General features: G+C 37.4%; 1 protein-coding gene across 1 annotated transcript in view; it reads right to left on the bottom strand.

The window, feature by feature from the left end:
* The window catches only part of LOC139709562 (bromodomain adjacent to zinc finger domain protein 2B-like), a 97,290-nt gene that overhangs the window by 77,208 nt on the left and 720 nt on the right, over positions 1–19,362 (bottom strand). The window contains exons 2-3 of the mRNA XM_071621522.1: positions 15,347–15,541; positions 11,783–11,830 (exon numbers count right to left, since the gene is read on the bottom strand). Of these exons, the coding sequence (XP_071477623.1) occupies positions 11,783–11,830; positions 15,347–15,541 (243 nt within the window). The remainder of the gene's footprint in view (positions 1–11,782; positions 11,831–15,346; positions 15,542–19,362) is intronic.

Below are 19,362 nucleotides of genomic sequence, written 5' to 3'. Positions count from 1 at the left end.
CTATCTATCGTTGCCACAGTATGATAGGCCTACATGTATTTCAGGATTTTGTTGAGGAAGTATCATTGTATGTGCTTGCTCTCATTTCATAATCAACTGAAGCTCTTTCTAAACAGGCATAGAGAACAATGAACTTTGATGATTATCTAGGCATACGGAAGGCAATTGAGCAGCACAAAAGAAGTTTGCCTCCTTTACAGGATTTGGAATGCAAGAAAATAGCTGTCCAGTCTATCTTATTTCAGATAAAAAGGAGTACCTACACAAAGCCATCCTCAGAAACAAAGAGGTTTGGATTACATAAATACACATACATTGTATGTGTGAGTTTTTCAGCTGCATGTCCCCTATTGAAGGACATACAATTACAAAATTATCAGATATTATTGTTTTTTTTTTTCTTTTTTCTCTTTTTCCCAAACCACGTCAAGTCAGAACATATCAAGTGGACCATGAAATTGATTGTTAGCACATAGAAAGGTATCTCCTGCATTAAACTGTAGATACTCTTAGTGCAACATTTACAAAACATCAATGAAAAAGAAGGCCAACACGGGACATTCAAATTTTATAATAGCTCCGATTCCCATCAATGTGCAAGGCCCAATACGTTGTCTGTGAGTATAGGTTTGGCTATTAAAGCGAACGGTTTACTCTCTAAAAAATATCGAGTGAAAATATTCACTCTTAAAAGAGTGAATACAAAAAAGAGTGAATTTCGAGTGAAATTGGAGTTAATTTTGAGTGAAAATGTTCATTTTCACTCATTTTGGAGTGACGTCAGGGATCACTCCAAAATCTTCGAGTGATCCCTGACGTCACTCCAAAATGAGTGAAAATTAGCATTTTCACTCAAAATTCACTCCAATTTCACTCGAAATTCACTCTTTTTTGTATTCACTCTTTTCAGAGTAAAAATTTTCACTCGATTTTTTTTAGAGAGTAGAATAACCCCTTTTTCAATTCAAAGCTTGGCAAGCAAACTATACAGTCACTGTACTATTTAATGATATATGGATCAAACGAGAGTACTGATATTATATATTCTACTGGAGTATGTCTAACATACATTTGTACCACATAGTTAAGATTCATTGCTCAGTTGTTGTTTTGTTTTTTGGTGTGTGTTTTGGTTTCCTCATCAATAAAGAACAAAAATCTCTGTAATAGACCAGTGGAATTTGTAGTGAGAAAACTATAATTCAGGACTCAAAGCTGGTAAGTTCTCACTGCCCTAATTATGCAGAAAACTGCAAAATACTGTCACACAAACCATTTGCTCCTTTCAAATATCTCAAGAGATTTGATCTAACAATAAGCAATGATACATTTGGTAAACTTGGATGCTTCATGAATAGTTGTTCTTTCAGAACACTGTGTTTAGCCTTGTTACAAAAGCAGCCAATATTGCACAAAAATCAGGGCAAACCTAAGACAAAATTGTTCCTGTTTGAATGCAGGCTTCAAATATGATGAGATCCATGAAAAATCTAATTACCAGATGTTGTTTTTTGTCTCTTTTTTTTTTCACTGTTGAATGGGTGTGGTTACCAGCCCAGTCTTTTGAGACATGCAGGGTACTATCAATTATATGTCCTTGTATCTTCAGCTCAGTTCACAGTGAGATATCTAATTTCTGGAAGAAATAAAAATTATTGGTCTCGACTGAATAAATATGTGGTCTTATGAAGGTGACATTCACAAACTGAAGCAGCAAAACCAACAGGACAATATCCCAGTTGGTTTCATACCAACATTAAAATATTTTATAAAATTGGCACTGTTTGTCTAATTTTTGATATTTTAATCTTTATAACTGCACTGTTGCTGTTGTTTTACTGTTCTGGTTAGAAGTGACTTTCTTTTGGACTTAAAAAAGTCTTAAAATGTCCCATATTTTGTTATGTTGTGCACTAGTGAAGTAAAAAAAAAAAGTCAAACTCAAACAGACGAACCTTTGTCACACAGAAGGGTTACAAACAGTCAAGGCAGGATGTGGGCGGGACATATATCGGGATCTTATGGCTTTCATGTTTTCATCATAAATGCATGTCTGCGTGACCGGAGAATCAACTGTGAATATTCTGTTCGTGGGGCAACTTTTGATCTTTTCCTTCAAAAACAGAAACAAAAACCAAAAAAAAAAAAAAAGAGGACACACTATACTATTCCATATTCCACTGATGATCTATGACACAGCAGATGCGCTGTGACACAGGCTTGTCACATGGCATAATTTCTTGCTTCAAAGAGAATAAAATTTATCCCCAAAACATACACAAACATGATGATGATGATGATGATGATGATGATGATGATGATGATGATGATAATGATAATGATGACAGTTAAGAGTGACATGCTTGAGAAGTATAGTGCACAGCAGCAGGTTATGTTCTTCTTACAATAGCTGGGCAGGAGAGAAAAAATAACTTGCTTCCATCATCTCATTTCATTAGAAGACTAGTGAATGAATGAATCATGATTGACAATATTCTGATATATGCACCCATCACAACTTTCCTTACGTACATGTATGCAGATCTCTTGTGAGTTTCTGTTCTGAACTGTCCCATTGTCTCCTTAACATTACCTCACTACCATGTGAATACATGAAACTAAAATTACACATTTTCATTCTTCTCCTGTACCCACCGCCGCAGACAACAGATCTTGTTCCATGGTACCTAACCCCGCGCTTTATCTTACATCTGACTTCCCCGAGGGCTGATAATCAAGCCACGATAAAGCATATTTCATTTCTGCAGGTTCATCAAAGAGCCATAGCATTTAGTGACAAGGGATCATAAAGCCTAAGTCCCACATATACTTCTTTTTGATGGCCCCATATCAGTTTGTTATTCCACCGTGTATCTCTATCTGGGGCATATCTCTCATTCCTATTTTTCCTAGCCATTGCACCTGAGGTCTCCATTAACCCGACTTTGATCGCTCCTCTCTTAGCTCTCCAATCAATCTCTTTGCCAAACGTGAACACTGCTGAGGGGTGCATGGGAGAAGAAAAAAAAAAAAGGCTGCAGAAAATAACAACAAATAATGACAATATCTCCATTTGCTATGAAAAAAAAATGAAAAGGAAAGTTGTAAGAATATCTTTTCTTCTTACAAAATGCTTCAACTGTCTTTTTTAAACCTCTTTTGACAGATGTACAGTTTGGGCATTGACCAGTGTTTGGCATAGAGTTTGTAAATCATCACTTCTTTCCCTCTCTCCCTTCTATATGAATGCCAACCCACAATGTGAAATATCATCATCAGACTGAATTACGAAAAATAGTCTAAGCTAGTGATCAAGACAATGATACATAATATTCAAAGAAATCAATAAAAGCTCTGAAAGCTTTCAGTGCTCAGCAACTTGCTCTAACCACTGATCAACAATTTTCCATAACCATTTTTGTCTTTGCTGAGTTACAGAATATCACTTGGAATCAGAAATCAGCAAAAAATTACCAAATAAATTAAATCAATCAATCAATCAAATTCATTCTATTACCAGGCTGAACAAACCAACAGAAAGAGGACCTACTTTGAACAAGTGTAGGGCAGAGCAATCTTTGCTGCAAATATGCCACCACAAGTACAAATTGTACAGCCATTCCTCAAATTGGCCACACCTTGTGCACAGTCAAAAGAGAGTCAAGGCATGTACTGTTTCAATAACATACAACTAAACGTTGTAAGAGGAACTTCAATGACCCTTGATCGTGAGGTCTACATTATTTTTTTTTCTCTCTCTCTCCAAAGGACAAAGCAGGCAGTGTCTGCATAGATCATTTTTATCTTCCTGTGCAGTATGCATTTCTGGGCTGTTTGTCACGGTAGGCCAGCATGACTACTTGAACATGTCTTTCCTCTTGCATACGTTCCAAAAACAGATCTGTTGTTGGAGTAATACCTGCCACTTATACAGTAATACTTGTTGTTCACTAGGCCTATTTAATCAAAGCTAATTCAATAGTGTACTTCACGAGTTATTCTATAAAAAGCAAGTAACATGAAAACAACAACAAACAAACTTAAATGTGGTCAGGGAAGCAAAATTAAATGCTTGATAGAGAAACCATCCTGGTGATGGTACTCTTTGCTTGACTGCAGGGAGTCCTTGGAAGTGTTTTTTTTAAATATTTTCCTAATTAACCAGAGTAGAACACGATAACCACTACGAGCTCAAAAATTATCTCAGATTCACAGGAAGTGCTTATTCGATTCACAACCAATCTATAGGAATACATCATAAACTGGTATCGCCAACATACAGAGTCAACTGTAACAGCTCTTTCTGCAAGTAGTAAACTGATTTATGTTATCTCTTATGCCAGCTACAACAGCAGTTATGACTGACCCATCACCATTTCCATTTGCACACAAAAATAAAACATGATATATTTGCTCCATAATGCATCAGCGCTTATCTCCATAACATATCGAGGAATATTGGCTTAGATTCACACACACAGGCACCATTCTTGGCTTCTGAGTGCACGTTTCCATGGCAACTAACAGATATTTTCCAAATAAATGCCAACCTTCAGTCGTCATCAAATGTCACTAGCGTCACAATGACATTCTACTCTTTTGGTTCCAGCACGAACTGAGTATTTTATGATGCATTTCAAAAGATGTTACGACACATTGACTGGATTATTATTCGCATGTAATATAACGGCATTGTAGGAGTCAGATTTGACATTTCATTTTGTCTTTCTGACTCATCAAGTCACCTCTGTAATTCATTCACAATTTGCAAAGCAAGGAAGTCATCCCACAACACTTTTGTAGTTACTGTTGGGGTTTTTTGTACCCAAGTGACTGCATTTATACAGGTAGAGTGCAGTTTGCATGACATCACCAATCAGTACTGAATCAAACAAGCCAGAGGAAATCTTCTGGTGAGCTTTGAGTTATTCAAATCACTTGCAGTAGTTAAAGAAAATGAGTAGGCCTACTGGTTCATGCTGATATACAATTGAGGTTGAATCCCTACATTAAACAATGGGGGGAGGGGTACATGACTTTATGTTGTTAGTTATGCTCATCAACATCAGAAAGGGAAGTAAATATGGTTGAACCCATTCTGCCCACTGCTTCAGAAGGAGGGTTATCATTTACTAATGATTCATGTCAATTCTATCCAGAAGATACTGTACGTAAATGCCACATATTTAATGAGTCTAATTTACCATGAATCAGGACTTCTCCTACTGTTTATTTCAATAGTTAAAAAGTTGGGAGTCATTTGAACCATCGTAAAATGAGAATTAGTCTAATGGCTAGCAAGTACAGCCACTGAACAAGCAAATATCTTTTAACCCCTTTACTTTCTTTCTTCCCCTTCCTCTTTTATTTTTTGTTAGGGGGGGATGTCTTATTACACCATGCTTATTACATGACCATGAAGTTCCAAAACAAGAGTTTGGAATCTCAGAAAACATGAGTCAACAATCCTATCTACACAAGGACTCCCATAGAAAACAACCATCCCAGCTCCTCTATGATTCCAAGGCACCTTGGGTCAAACAAAAAATAATACGAAAGTCAGAAGCAGAGTTCGAAGGATCAATTTTATAGTCACATGCTGCAGAGCTCTCGGTTGAATTCCATGGTTGAATTCCATGGTAGGATGGGCATGCATTATACACGCAGAAAGAAAGCCTTACATCAGTCAGTAATGGCAGGAATTTTTGTAGAGATGCACACCGCATTAAAGAGTTACACAAGGTTGTAGGAGGCCAACCTTACTTGGCAACATCCACACTAATAACCATCGCTCATTAATCTTATACAAAAGACTTTCAAATCGTATATTCCCATATGGTGCGTCACGACAAAAGGAAAATTCTCTACTGGCATATCCATCTGACCCCCCCCCCAAAAAAAAAAGAAGATAAACATGGAAAAAAATTAAAAAGGGATTGATTAATCTTTATTTTTCTGAAATGGCTACGGATGCGGTATCTCTGGGTGTCATGACAATGGTGACTATGGCGATAATGACTGTGATGAACATCATCTTCCTTTTGGGTTCATTTCATCAACATGGAGTCCGGTGCTCGGAACCGGGTAGCATCATTTGGGATAGATGGCTTACAAGAGCTATATTGAGTAGACGCAAGAGGGGGAAAATCAGGAGGAAAAGAGAGGAAGACCTTCGTCTGCAGAACCTCTCTGTTTGTTTATTTAGTGCGCTCACTCCATTTTCGGTGGCGTCGCTTGCCCAATCCCATCTCTCACTCACGGCATCGCTGACAACTCCCTCATCCACATGCAACTCAACAGAAAAAAAAAAATGATACAGCAGACACTGTCTGCGCGAGAAGGAGTCTAGAACACTTGCAGGTAACAATTCATACATTGCAATTGATATGGGTAATTTTGAATTAGGGTGCATCGTGGGTTGGTCACTTGATTTCAGGGTGCAGCTTTTCCACACAATATGCATTAAAGTCTGGCAGCAATACACTTTCCTTTTCATCGAATCACATAGGGCCGAGGCCTAACAGAGATGATATGGAGGGCTGAAGTGATGGCTATTTCGAGACATCCCTTCTAAATGAGTGCTTGGAAGAACTCCTGCAGTAAGCAGAATCGCAGATTGTGAGATAATGGCACAGGAAATGCTGTGGTATATATCATACACATGGATATCAGGGATCATCCTCTATTACCTAAGGGACCATCTCGGAAAAGTACACTATGCTTTTCGATCTATCATCTATACACATTTACCTTTACGATACAGTACATATCTGTACTTTGCTGTTTGTTTCTTGACATTCTTTTTTAGAGAAATAAGCTTTTTTTTTCACACTTTGGTAGAGTGTTCCACAAACTTACACATGATTGGCTCATAGCCTGAATAGAGTGTTTGTCATCATACAATGCTGAGCAGAAGCAAAGGTTGTATTTTGATTCCAAAACATGGCTGGATTCATCATCAAATTCATATCTTAGCACCTTATGTGACTGTTTTTTCCTTCTGCAAAGGGGAATTGCATCCAATTCTAAATTCATTTCACAATGACTGCTAGTTGTATCTGCTATGACTTGACATTTAGCTGCATACATTTGTAGGGCAGTGGGAGAGAAACGACTCCCATCAAGAATCATTTCCAACGAAGGCTGATCCTCACAATCTCGCCAATAATAAGAGATTTACAGTCAGCATCATGTTGCGAAGCCATCGCAAGCAACGATGCATTTCATGGTCTCAAAAATGAGGCAGAGAGGGAGAGAGGAGACAGGAAAAAAACAGAAGGGAGGGGAAGAAAGAATCTACTATCAATTGGTTCTCAAGCAAATGGAAGAGGATGGAACTTATATTCATTTGTGACAGATGGCAAGTTGGAAATAGTAATACCATGAGTCATGGTACAGCTTCCCCTTCTTCTCCTTTCCTTTCTTTAGAGAGTCAAAAACGTATTCCGCTCACTTGTACCCTGCATCCTCCCGCTCCATGCGAGAGCAAGAGGAGTATCTGCCTCCTGTACGGTGTCACTCACAATCCTAGAGACTTGGTCATATTTCAGGCGGACAACTGGATCATGCAGCTCGGGAGCTGACAAAGGCACTGATTCTTTATTTCAGAAGTAAAAAAAGTACTCAGCAAACCTTTTTTTCTATCCATCAACCCCCCCCCCCCCCATCACCTACTGTGTTCTGTGGTGTCCCACTGCATTATGAACACTGAAATGGGTTGTCTTAGAACAAATGAACATTTTATATCCATCAAAACATATCAATGATCTCACACCACCCTGATCTCCTTAATATATAATTTTCTCAAGCAATTTTCCTTTCTGACATTCTGCTGCATGGCATTCTAGTACTACAGAGTCTGTTATCTTTACCATTCTATTTACAGCTTTTTAGAAAAAAAAACCACAATAATATTAATGTAATTGACATCTGTACCTGAGGCCTTGTATAATTTACATGTTCTCTGTTGGATATCTACAGAATACATGAACCAGAAATTATACACACGCATGCAGATAGAGATGCATGATATTCAATGATGCACTGCTAATGGTCTTTAGATATTCAATTCTATCAACATGATGCATTAATCTGAACAGCAAACTTATACAAGTACGCACATTATATCAAAAACCAATTTGAATTTCCTTGGTTGCCTCTTACTCCTCAGATGTCAATCAAATGCTGAAGAAAAAGGCTACACTCAAACTTCAAAGAATAATCTTGTTTTCCGCTTCTAATTACAATATTCAGCACAAATATTTATCCTCTTTGCCCCAGTCTTCCAGCCCCACACAAACAATGTGGCCAAATACATCAATAAATGACAACATTAATCATTATGAAATTCTTGCACTTAATATTTGTCTAAATAATTAACTTTAGAACATCCACACGCATATAAATGATATCACAACAGGACTCAGATGTACATACTTCCTGACTTTTTCTAGTCTCCCATAAACACAAACAAAATGTCACAAACACCACAATCGCAACACATGCATCCACATGCTTCAAATGCATCAACTGGTACTATTTGAACTATTGTGGCACAAAAACATGTGCAGGAAAGAAATGAGCAAAGTCAAGCAATTAATCTTTCGCAACATGCCTTCATCATCAGCAAACCGAATAACCTATCAAAAGATGTACAGAAAAATTAACGCATCTACAATAATCATGCAAAGAAGAAATCAAAATCAAGTCTGCATTGACATTCAATAGGGGAAAACAGAAAAAAAAAAACATCGATGAAGAAGACAAGATCTCCACAGAGTAGGACGAAAATGCATGTCTACTCGTGCATGGGATATGCATGATACCATTTTCAAATTGGAATTTTGATGGTATGGTGAGCATGACAGAAAGAGAAAGAAAACAGACAAATATCATCCCCAACTGATTTTCATCCAGGCAGTAACCTATCAATTTTTCAATCAAATTTATTTTTCAATCAACTTTAAATATAAAAACTTTCTTTACTTCTGTCCCATTTTTACATCCCGTCTACCATTCTGGTTGCTTGATTTTACTTGTCTTTTTTTTTTTAATGGCAAACTTGAAACATTGAGCGGCATTTAAATTCAAATTTCATTTTACAGTTGGTCAAATAGTAATGGTAGTTGGGGAAAGAAATGTACATTCCTCAAGAGACAAAAAACAAATGTGTCTTGCTAGCAGGGCAAATATGAACATGCCTTCAACAGAATTTAAAACAAAAAGAAAAAAACAGAGGGCTAGACATGACAAACTAAAGACTGAGAAAAATATCAAAACACACAAATAAAAAAACACAACACAGAAACTGAAATACAGTATGACTGTCATACTTTTTAAAGCTACAGCTAAAAGGAGCGAGTAATAACCAATAGTTCATGACACTATTATAGACTACAAATATAAGATGTAAAATTGAAAATTTGTTATATGCGCATACAAGAAGATATGACAGGACACCCATTAATGGAAAACTTATGTTGACTGTGCACTTGTGTGTGCACAAATATGTGCTTGTGGGTGTGTGTGTCTGTGAATATGTGCATGTCTTCTCTTTCTATCTATGTATTTTATAAATAGATATAATTAATAGGATAGCAAGGGATGAAGGATGCATGCTTTTACATTCAGTGTTTTATTCCATTTGTATGATATTGCAATTACCCTGCAGTATATAATACTCTTCAAACCTTGAAAGAGTACATGTAGCACTACAATTATACATCATACATGCAGTCAGCTGATATTATCTACTTACAGTACAATGTACTGTGCACTGGTCCTGAATCAGGGCTATATTATTAAGGAAACAGTGATCAACAGCTAAGAAAATTGACAAATTTGTGATATATTTTTATCTATTTGTAACACTGATGCACATAATAATTAATGGCAGGGTCCTATCAATGTTATGAATTATTATTTCTCAAATGTAACCATAAACTAAATATCATAGAACAAATAATCAGAGGGCTCCTGCAGAATGTGTCATCAATCATCAATCATAATCAGCAACAATTAGAGCATCACTACAAACTTTTTAATTTGCAGAATTCTATTTAAACTTTACTAAACACCACATAAATTTTGAGGAAAATTCTTACATCAGGGTTAAAGTTTCCCTTTGAATAGAGCTTTAATTCAAGTGAAAGATTAGCTGTGCAGTTTGCATGTAGTGCCTTGTGTTTCATCAGTAGTCACAATCTACCAGTTCAACTGTGTATAGATGTGTGTAGGCCTGCATAAAGGGTTATGTGCTAAAATTATCACAAGATATTATGTATTGCTGTACTGGTGGACACCATATATGCAAAAGCTTTGTAATTATCAATTGGTTCATATAGCCCAGGATAAAAAAAGTCCCACAGAGAGTAATATAAACAGAAAATTAGTGCACATCTGCATCTGAAATGTTTGAAAGGGTGAATTTACCACAAATATGTGCATCTAGTGAATGTAAAATAAGACAAAAATCAGTGAGTTGTTTTTTCTTTTAAATGAAGAGTACACATTACCTCAAACTGTTACTGACATTAGGGTAATATTATCCCCCATCCCCTTACCTTCTCAAGGGGGTATTTAAGCCAAGTTCCCTTTCAATTTGCCAGAAAATGCTTCCTACTTCAATATTGGATCAAATATACTGCCTTTTATGATTTATACAACCATACATGTTTTACTACAGTTATGATGTACTATGACATGAGATCATTTTCTTTTGCTTATGTTTTGTTCAATTCTTTACAACAATCAATTCTATTTTTTTTTTTACTTTGAAGCAGAAGAAATGCAAACAAACAAAAATGAAAAATATGAAATTCCCTTCATAATTTTTTGAAATTATTCCATAGTTGAGACATTACAATTGTAGTAACCTTCTTATCAAGCCATGATGTCACAGTGATTTAACCAAAATTCTGAAAGTTCATAACTTTTGAATGAATTGCCTAATTTTCCTCAAACTTCACTGGTGTGTGTTCTGCTATTGAATATTTCTGCATTCCATGAATTAAAATACATTTTAGGGGAGAGTTCCCTTTAACCCATTGAGAATGAGCTGATTTTGCTATAACATGCATTTCCCACTGACACCTGGCCAAGTATACTCATGACTAGTCTTCCAACAGGTTTAAAGGTGGTGTTTGAGGCTCTACTTCATAGCTTGGGGCAGTTTTTTATTATAAGAGTGCACAGACCAGGAATAGACCAAAGGAACGGTTTACAGACTCGAGTGAATGAGCCTGTGTGAAAATGAAAATAATAATTAGAGCAGTGTGTGCTGGCGATGGAGGCAGAATCAAAGCGGTGTACTACAATACTAGCAGCATAGGCAGAGCAAAACGGTCAAGACTGCAGAAGCCAGGCAAGCGAGGGACAGCAAGAAGCCTTGCAATTTCAAATTCCATCTAACAAGCAGCAGACAGGAGAACTAGACACTGACATAGAAAAAGCAAAAATTTTTGAAGATTGTTTTTCATTCCATACATTATGTCACTTTTGTATCAAACCAGAAACAGAAAGAGCAGAAATGAAAAAGTAGCTAGGGGCTACCTTAAAAAAAAAACACACACCAAAAAGATCTAGAATTACACAAAAGAGTGATCAACCTGTTTGAAAAACTCTTCCAGAGGAAACCAGTCAAGCCAGAACAAGTCTACAAAGCAAACTTTTAACAGAAAAGGACACAAACTGGGGAAAATCATCAGCTTCTACAACATTCAGAAAGGAGTGCATAATACCAAGTGAAATCTAGAATGAAAAAAAAACGTCTGTATGTAATCACCTAAATTTGCCAGGTTATACAATTGAGCACTGGCCTCGAACGGCCAACCTGCGATTAGAGAGTAACACAAAAAGATACAAAATGGGAGAAAAAAAGGATGAAAGATGAATCGCTTGAACAATGGGTTAGGCATACAAGAATACAAATATGTTAGACGCATTTATTATTAGTGCGGGTTTCTTATCGTGAACAAATTGTTAAAAGTTGGAAAAGCGGCTGGCATTAAAATTAAGGGCATAACAGCATGTGTTTTCCCATGTATGAGTGGTATCACATGATTCATAAAGCACACATAGAACATCTTTTACAAAAGTTTTGTTTGCATGTAATGTTCTGCTGAAGAACTGGATAACAGAAATTATATGATCATAGATTTAAACACATACCATTACACAGACCACTATTTGCATTATGTACCAAAACAGGAAGTTATGTTAGCGCAAAAAGAAAGCAATATTAATACAATATATTTAATCTGATGAAATGATATGACGATAATTGACGACCACATGGCAATGTGGCGCCACCCTCCCAACTCATATTCACACAAGTCCAGATGAATTTTTCATCAAACATGGTTTTCTTATGGAATCTACTACACCTGTTCAAACATGTATGCTTGATAAATAAAACACAGTTACAGTGTATACTGTATACGCTATAATTTTCGCGTACATAGATTTTCGCGAATTGCCGATGTCACACATTTTCGCGAGTGGTTAAATTCGCGATTGGGTGACCAGAGAAAATATGAAGTGGCAAAGAAAGTGTGAATTTTCAACTTACTAGCATATAAGAATGATACTAGTTATACACTGCATGAAAAAGACTTGCCAAACTCTGCAAACTAGTAAGTTAGAATTCAACATTTTTGAAGTGGTTAAGTCCATCGCGCTAGATTTCTGACGAGTGGTCCCCTTGCGATAGTGGATTGGCTCTCTACAGTACTAGTACAGTGTATTCGTAAGTAGACGTGGACGTGCGTAAGCAAGCTTAGCCAGTATGGTCTGTTCGGTAAGCCGTGACATGGTATTCTAGTACTGAAATGTTCGTATCATCAAGGCAAGGGATTCATTTTGGAAGGTAATATTTTCGCGCGTTGTTGATTTCGCGAATAGCTCCCGACTCGCGAAATTCGCGAAATATATAGCGTATACAGTATTCAGCTACAGACGCATAACACTAGCATACTCTCTAATCATTTTTCCTTGCTCTTTTGTTTGTAAGCACTTTTAGCATCATATTTAAACAGTTCTTGCTATTAAAGTTGGGAATATTTTTGCCCAACGTGCAAGCCACTGAGGTTTGATTTACACTGTACTGTTACTCTGAGAAACACTGAAAATAATCCTTTTCGGTCCTTTCCCCTTAATCACTGTCAAACTCTGTGCCTCACCATTCTACTTTGATTAAGAGAGTATTCATTGCCACAGCTCATTATTTGTATTCAAATGCAGCATACGTACATGTATGTTTTGCATATGGCATAGTACAGTATTGCAATTTTTATGGTACAAGAATGCTTTTTTTATCTTAATTAATCATCAGATCTCTCTGGTCTTTCTCAGTCCCATGATTCAAGAAATCCAAGCCATATCTGAGAGCAGACGTATACAGTTTGTCTATTGGAGCTACTAGCTCAATCTACTGAGCATACACTATCAAATCCACTGCAATGGGCATAAGGAGGCACCTCTAGCACTCCGAGAGTTCATGTTCAACCAGTGATGATGGTTTCTTGTAAACATACAGACATTTACATTGTACTACAAAGTAAAATATGGTTGATTCAAATTCATTACTACTAAGGCCTTTTAATATCAAATTGTGTGCTTTCATTCTATTTTTTAAAGCACTATTGACATGTAAAGGATTTATTGAAAGTATTATTGAAGTAGTATTGAATAGATTAATCTTTAACACTGCTAACTGCAAAGACCAAATTCTTATACTAGCAAAAATGGCACCATGCATTTGGAAAAAAAAATGGTGTAAATCAATGTCTTACATTAACTAAATGCCATCTGCTTAAAACAAGCACACAACCGTACCAAGCTCACAGCCTTATACAAACCACATCTACAATGTGTCAGTTGGGTCTGAGACTAGAGACTATGTACTGCTTGTAAATTTTGTTGGGGGCAGAATGGCGGTAGTCAATTTCATTCATGCTTCTCTCATTCACCACGCACAGCCACTACTACTGCTGCTACCCTTACTGTTCTCTCTCTCCCTCAATGACAGTGTGGTGGGTTCAATGAACTCAGAACCCACCCACACGCAGACACAGTTTAACTCCTACACCACCACCAATGTATTCCAAGCTGAATTCTAAATGACAGAAAGAGGAGGGGGGGGGGGGGGGGGGGGGGGGAGAGGAGGGTTGGGAAGAGACTCGTTGCCATAGTTCCCAGCCAAGCTATTTGCAGCAATTGGTCCCCCAGCTCTGTGGCTCAGTGCCAATCACACGGCAGGGTGTGCTGAATATGCATGAAGCAGCCAAGTTAGCAAAAAACTTTGAACCAATCACAGGCTTTCAGCAGGTGGTGCAATTAACTTTTCTAAATCCTTCAAAAATACTGTTTAAGCCATCTTCTCGACACTCTCAAAAAAAGAAACCTAGTGCAAGATCAAAGTATAACTATTTGCCCAAATGCATTATTCTGATTCAATCTTTGATCTTGATCTTCTTTTATTATATCTTGAGCTCTCTGTTTGTATCTCCGCTATTACCCCCCCCCCCCCCCCCTAATTCCTCGTCTCATTGTTTGTATCTTTTATAATATCATGATCACAAACAATACCAAAGGAGCAACAATGAATCATTTACATAATTTATGGAGGGTACATTCAGCCTGGCAATATTGACTTGGCAATTACTATCGGGAAGCTTTGCACTTTCAGGTACAGGAAAATGACATGCTCTCACCTAATGTTTGAAAATCACATGAAAACATTTTATTATAAATTGTTCAAAAGCAAATTAAGATCAAGAACGTCTGATGATGCATATATCTACAGCAGTTAAAGGGACTGTACAGTACTGGTTGTGGTGGGGATTCATGTTTTGAACATTCCTAAGTGAGATAATGAAAAGCCTCTTATGAAATATGAAAGAGCGTGTAATTTTAAGAAGGATTCAACGTTTATATGATGAAAATTGGTTTTCAAATGGCTGAGATATCCCAAAAAGTGCTAATAATAAAAAGCGACATGCCACAACTTTATTAGGATCTCTTTGTTTCACCTTGTTTTTGGATATCTCAGCCATTTCAAAACCGATTTTCATCTAATAAACTTTTGATACCCCTTAGAACTGTATTCCCCCTTACATCTCATAGAGTGGTTTCTAAATATCTTGCAAAATGTTAAAAGCTAAATCTACACCTCAACCAGAACTGTACACACCCTTTAAATCAAAAGCATTTTCTTCTTAGCAAGGTGACTCACACAACCAAACAAATCAGGAATGACATGAATGCGACAACAGACAAACTGACAGTGAGAGAAAAGGAACAGCGCAAAAGTGAAATGAAGCAACTTGAGGATTAAAGGTGCACTCACCTGGAGCGGAAGCACCAAGGGGGGCAGTCGCAGCCCTGAGGGAGCCCAGCCCACCAAACTCTGTCCCCATGAGACTGGAGGCATAGGCTGGATGTGCCCCAAACATGGAGAAGGCACTGGGCATGTGGGTCATGGAGAACTGGTCCTGGCTGGTGGAGGGGTGGGCAGCCGCTGCTGCTGCAAACAAGGGATGCGCTGTGGTGGAGATGGAAGAATTGGAAGGGGGAGGACGAAGAGTGAGCGCACAAAAGATTACATTGCGCTCAATAACAACAAAATCCTGCATGTCAATCACCAAGGAAGTTTCGTCCAAATGATACGTACAGTGTATGTAATCGAGAATTACTTTGTAATCATATAATCATACAATGTAAAATATAGTTTGTTTTCCATGCAGTGTATATCTTTAAAAAAACATACAAATAAGAAGAAAACAGAGACAACCTTATTTGAGTTCTTCTACATACATACATACATACAAAATATGTATCACCAGACAAATCACCTTGACCATTTCATCCAAGTCCTATTTCTGCACTGGATGTTGAATACAATAAAACACACATTTTTCAGATTTCATTTTTTAAAAATGTTGTTTTTTTTTTGTAATATATTGCATAAATCTAATGCTTCTATGTTTTTAACATCTGGTACATCCTCTTCCTTTCCCTGCCCAAAATACGATAAGCACAGACATCCATCTGGTTGGTGGCAATTGTATTGTCCACGTACATGTTGATACGATGAAACAAGTCCCTTCTTTTCATATCTGATGCCTCTACTGCGACTCTCCCATCGCTGGGTCTGAATAAAACATTCACTGCATCTTTGCCATCAGTCTGGAAGTTGCTCTGAGAGATACCAACAGATGTTTGGCTCACATTCCATTCATTGGGAACTGTCTCTGGAATGGATGTTCACCTGGTACTAGAAACCGATGGCACACTTTTGCAAACACTACCCCCGCACTCTCTCTTTCTCTACTTCTACCAAGTTCTATTTCCTCTTTATCAACCAGAAAATATGACAGTTTTACGTGCCAAAATACTAACTCAAATTACCATAGGGCATGGCAGACAAATAATTGGAAGCATTACTTGATATTCTCTCAGTTTCTTTGCATTCTTATGATAACTTCTCATTGCCTGAAGACTAAAAAATGGTGAATTTCTCAGCTTACTGTCACTGCATATCCCTGAATGGATTGCTGTAACATGTTTTCATTATTAGTCATCAATTCAGGTTACCACTGTGTGTGCAGTTGACTTCTGTTTTACAATGATTTGGCAGATGACAGCCACCCATGTAAAGGATTTTGAGCATAGCCTCTTACCCTACATACAATTTTTTTTTTCCCTTACAAGATGGTAAAGAGGTGTGTGCCTTTTGATCACATGACATACATGGCATCGTATTACCTCTGAGAATTGTACCAATCATTGGATCAAGGGCAACAATTTAATTTAGTTTTGTTCTCATTGACATTCTTTGGTCAATGGCAAAGCAAAACTTATCCATGATCAAAAGACCAAATTGGAGGAAGCGTTCCTGATTCATTTTCATCTGCAAACTATCAATCACAGATGACAGATTTGTGTAGAGCTTAGTAGTGATGATCTATCTGGAAGTATATAGCTTTACAATGTCAGCTATCCATCAAAATCCACTGTAAAACCAAGCATCCTACAAGCCCACCGTGGTTAAAGCCTGCGAGGGCTCATCTATTGTGCAATCAATGTCTATGAGCAAACCTATCAGAAATGATCGTCTGACATACAGGAGGGACTCCTGAACCGAAATCATCCTACGCCCAGTGAGCAGACGATTGCTTCATTTTGCGACCCTTCCCAGGAGGCATCTGCACCGAGGTTTATCTGACTCTTGATTGGGCAACATGTCTGTCTGACCCGCCATCATCTCTTCTGTTCCGCTTTTTTTTTCTTCTTCTCGTTTTCTTTTTGTGTGTCTCTCCCAATGTGGGGAAGGGTGTGGGATGACAGCAGTATAATGAGGACTGCGCTGACATGCTCACACAAGTATTTAGAATAAGATGGCTGGATGCTCCTGCGTATCCAAACACTCCTGCCCGTGAACAACACCTCTGCACTTCCAACAATGGGGGAGAGAGGGGTGTGTGATGGGGCAAGTGGATGCGGGAGTGGGTCTTTCTGCGTAAGAGAGAACCCAGACGAGCCAAGGCGATGGATTTCGATAATTCTTTCGTTAGTACAAACAATCCACTCCTTCAAGCGAGTGAAGCATTTGATGTGACTCATCTGACTCAAAATGTCTCATTCTTCTAACATCATGTTTGTATCTACTTATGGTATTGGTCATCAGCAATCATTGCTTACAATAGTGGCACCATCTCAAAAGGGCATTGTAAGACATTTGTGAGCACCCCTCTGAAGACAAAAATATTTTGCAACATAATTTTGGTTGAGTGCCGCATATCATTTCCACTTACATATAACATACTTTGGTATCATAAACATTACAAAATATATCTTTTTTATCATGCCTTCACCAGAATATCCTGTAATGCAAATCATTTCCACTTACATAACATACTTTGGTATCATAAACATTACAAAATATATCTTTTTTATCATGCCTTCACCAGAATATCCTGTAATGCACTTCAAATCCTACATATCTTACAAATCTACAATTGCCAATTCCTTCTTTTTTTTAATACACAATTGGAAAGCAAGAGAGTTCATTAATTCAATCTCCTTGCACTTGAGACATAATGAATGAATCAAATGGATGAATTTTTACAATTTCCATTAAACTAAAGCTAATTCTGGTATTTTGCGAGAGATACCCAATAATCTATTTTTCTCTTGTCACATTTTGTTTTTTCAAATAATCACACTGCCATCCGCAGAGGTTTTCAGAATCTTCAGAGCACACTTTACATCTGCTGACATTTACAACCAACAATTTTTTTTTTTTTAAATACAATACAGCATCCTCATTTAGTGCTGACCTATGGATGTATGGCATGTACATTACAACATAAATGCATCTGCTTCAGATCATACACACCTGCACACATACGTGTATGACAAACATATAACGCGAGTCCATGTATTTGACTCAATAATGCCATGTAGGCCTATGTTTAATTGTCCTATAGGTTAATGTGTATGATTATCAGTATATGTGAGTGTGTGGTATGGTGTGTGTGGATGTGTGTGTGTGTGTGTGTGTTATGTTGTGCTACACCATGTATGCTACTGCAGCAGTATATTCAGTATGCTGATACACTTTCCACTTCAATTAACATTGCATATAGCAATGGCAGGCTTATGAGCTTTTTATGCCACTGTTCACATCTCTGCCTATCATATCTATTCACTGCGGTTTTTGGGTGTAATTTATTTCATTAGACAGGAGGTATCATTCTGTCAGCCAGCAAAGTAACCTTGCTCGTGGAATATTACTGCAGCGTCACAGCTGTCAAGAACATATGCTCTTGGCTGCACACTCCCGATGACAGCAGATTAGAATAATTGATGTGCAACTGAACTGAAGGTTTGTCAAATGCACTGAGCTGTGTTTGTGCAGTTTAAATCCCATGGAGCATGTACACATACAATGTACCTCGTGTGTTATTTCTTGAAAGCAAATACTCCATTCTAACGGCCAATATGATTATTGCATGGCTGACTTAGTATGCAATATAATATAACACACTCTGGAATCTATCCACCGAAATGTCATTGAGTGAAAACACTTTGGGAGAATATACATAAAGATACAATAAAACAAACATGAGAGATTAGCAACTTCAATAACAAAATAATCTGAAAGGAACATGCAATATCTCACTGACAAAACATTTTATTGTTCACTCATTTTACAGCAGTAAGGCATGATTTGAATTTCCAGTTAATTTGTACAGAGATTTTTTCTTTCTTTCAGACTGTTTCATAGCAATTTCTAATTGGAACAACATTTCTGAAGTGCACTGTGATTTTTCTATGTTTTTAACTACCAGTACACTCATA

Source organism: Diadema antillarum, unplaced genomic scaffold (assembly GCF_040938485.1).
Source record: "Diadema antillarum isolate AM-2024a unplaced genomic scaffold, OU_Dant_1.0 seq00001450_RagTag, whole genome shotgun sequence".
Lineage (NCBI taxonomy): Eukaryota > Metazoa > Echinodermata > Echinoidea > Diadematoida > Diadematidae > Diadema > Diadema antillarum.
Note: the sequence above shows the minus strand (reverse complement) of the source record. Positions and strands in the feature narration are given on the sequence as shown.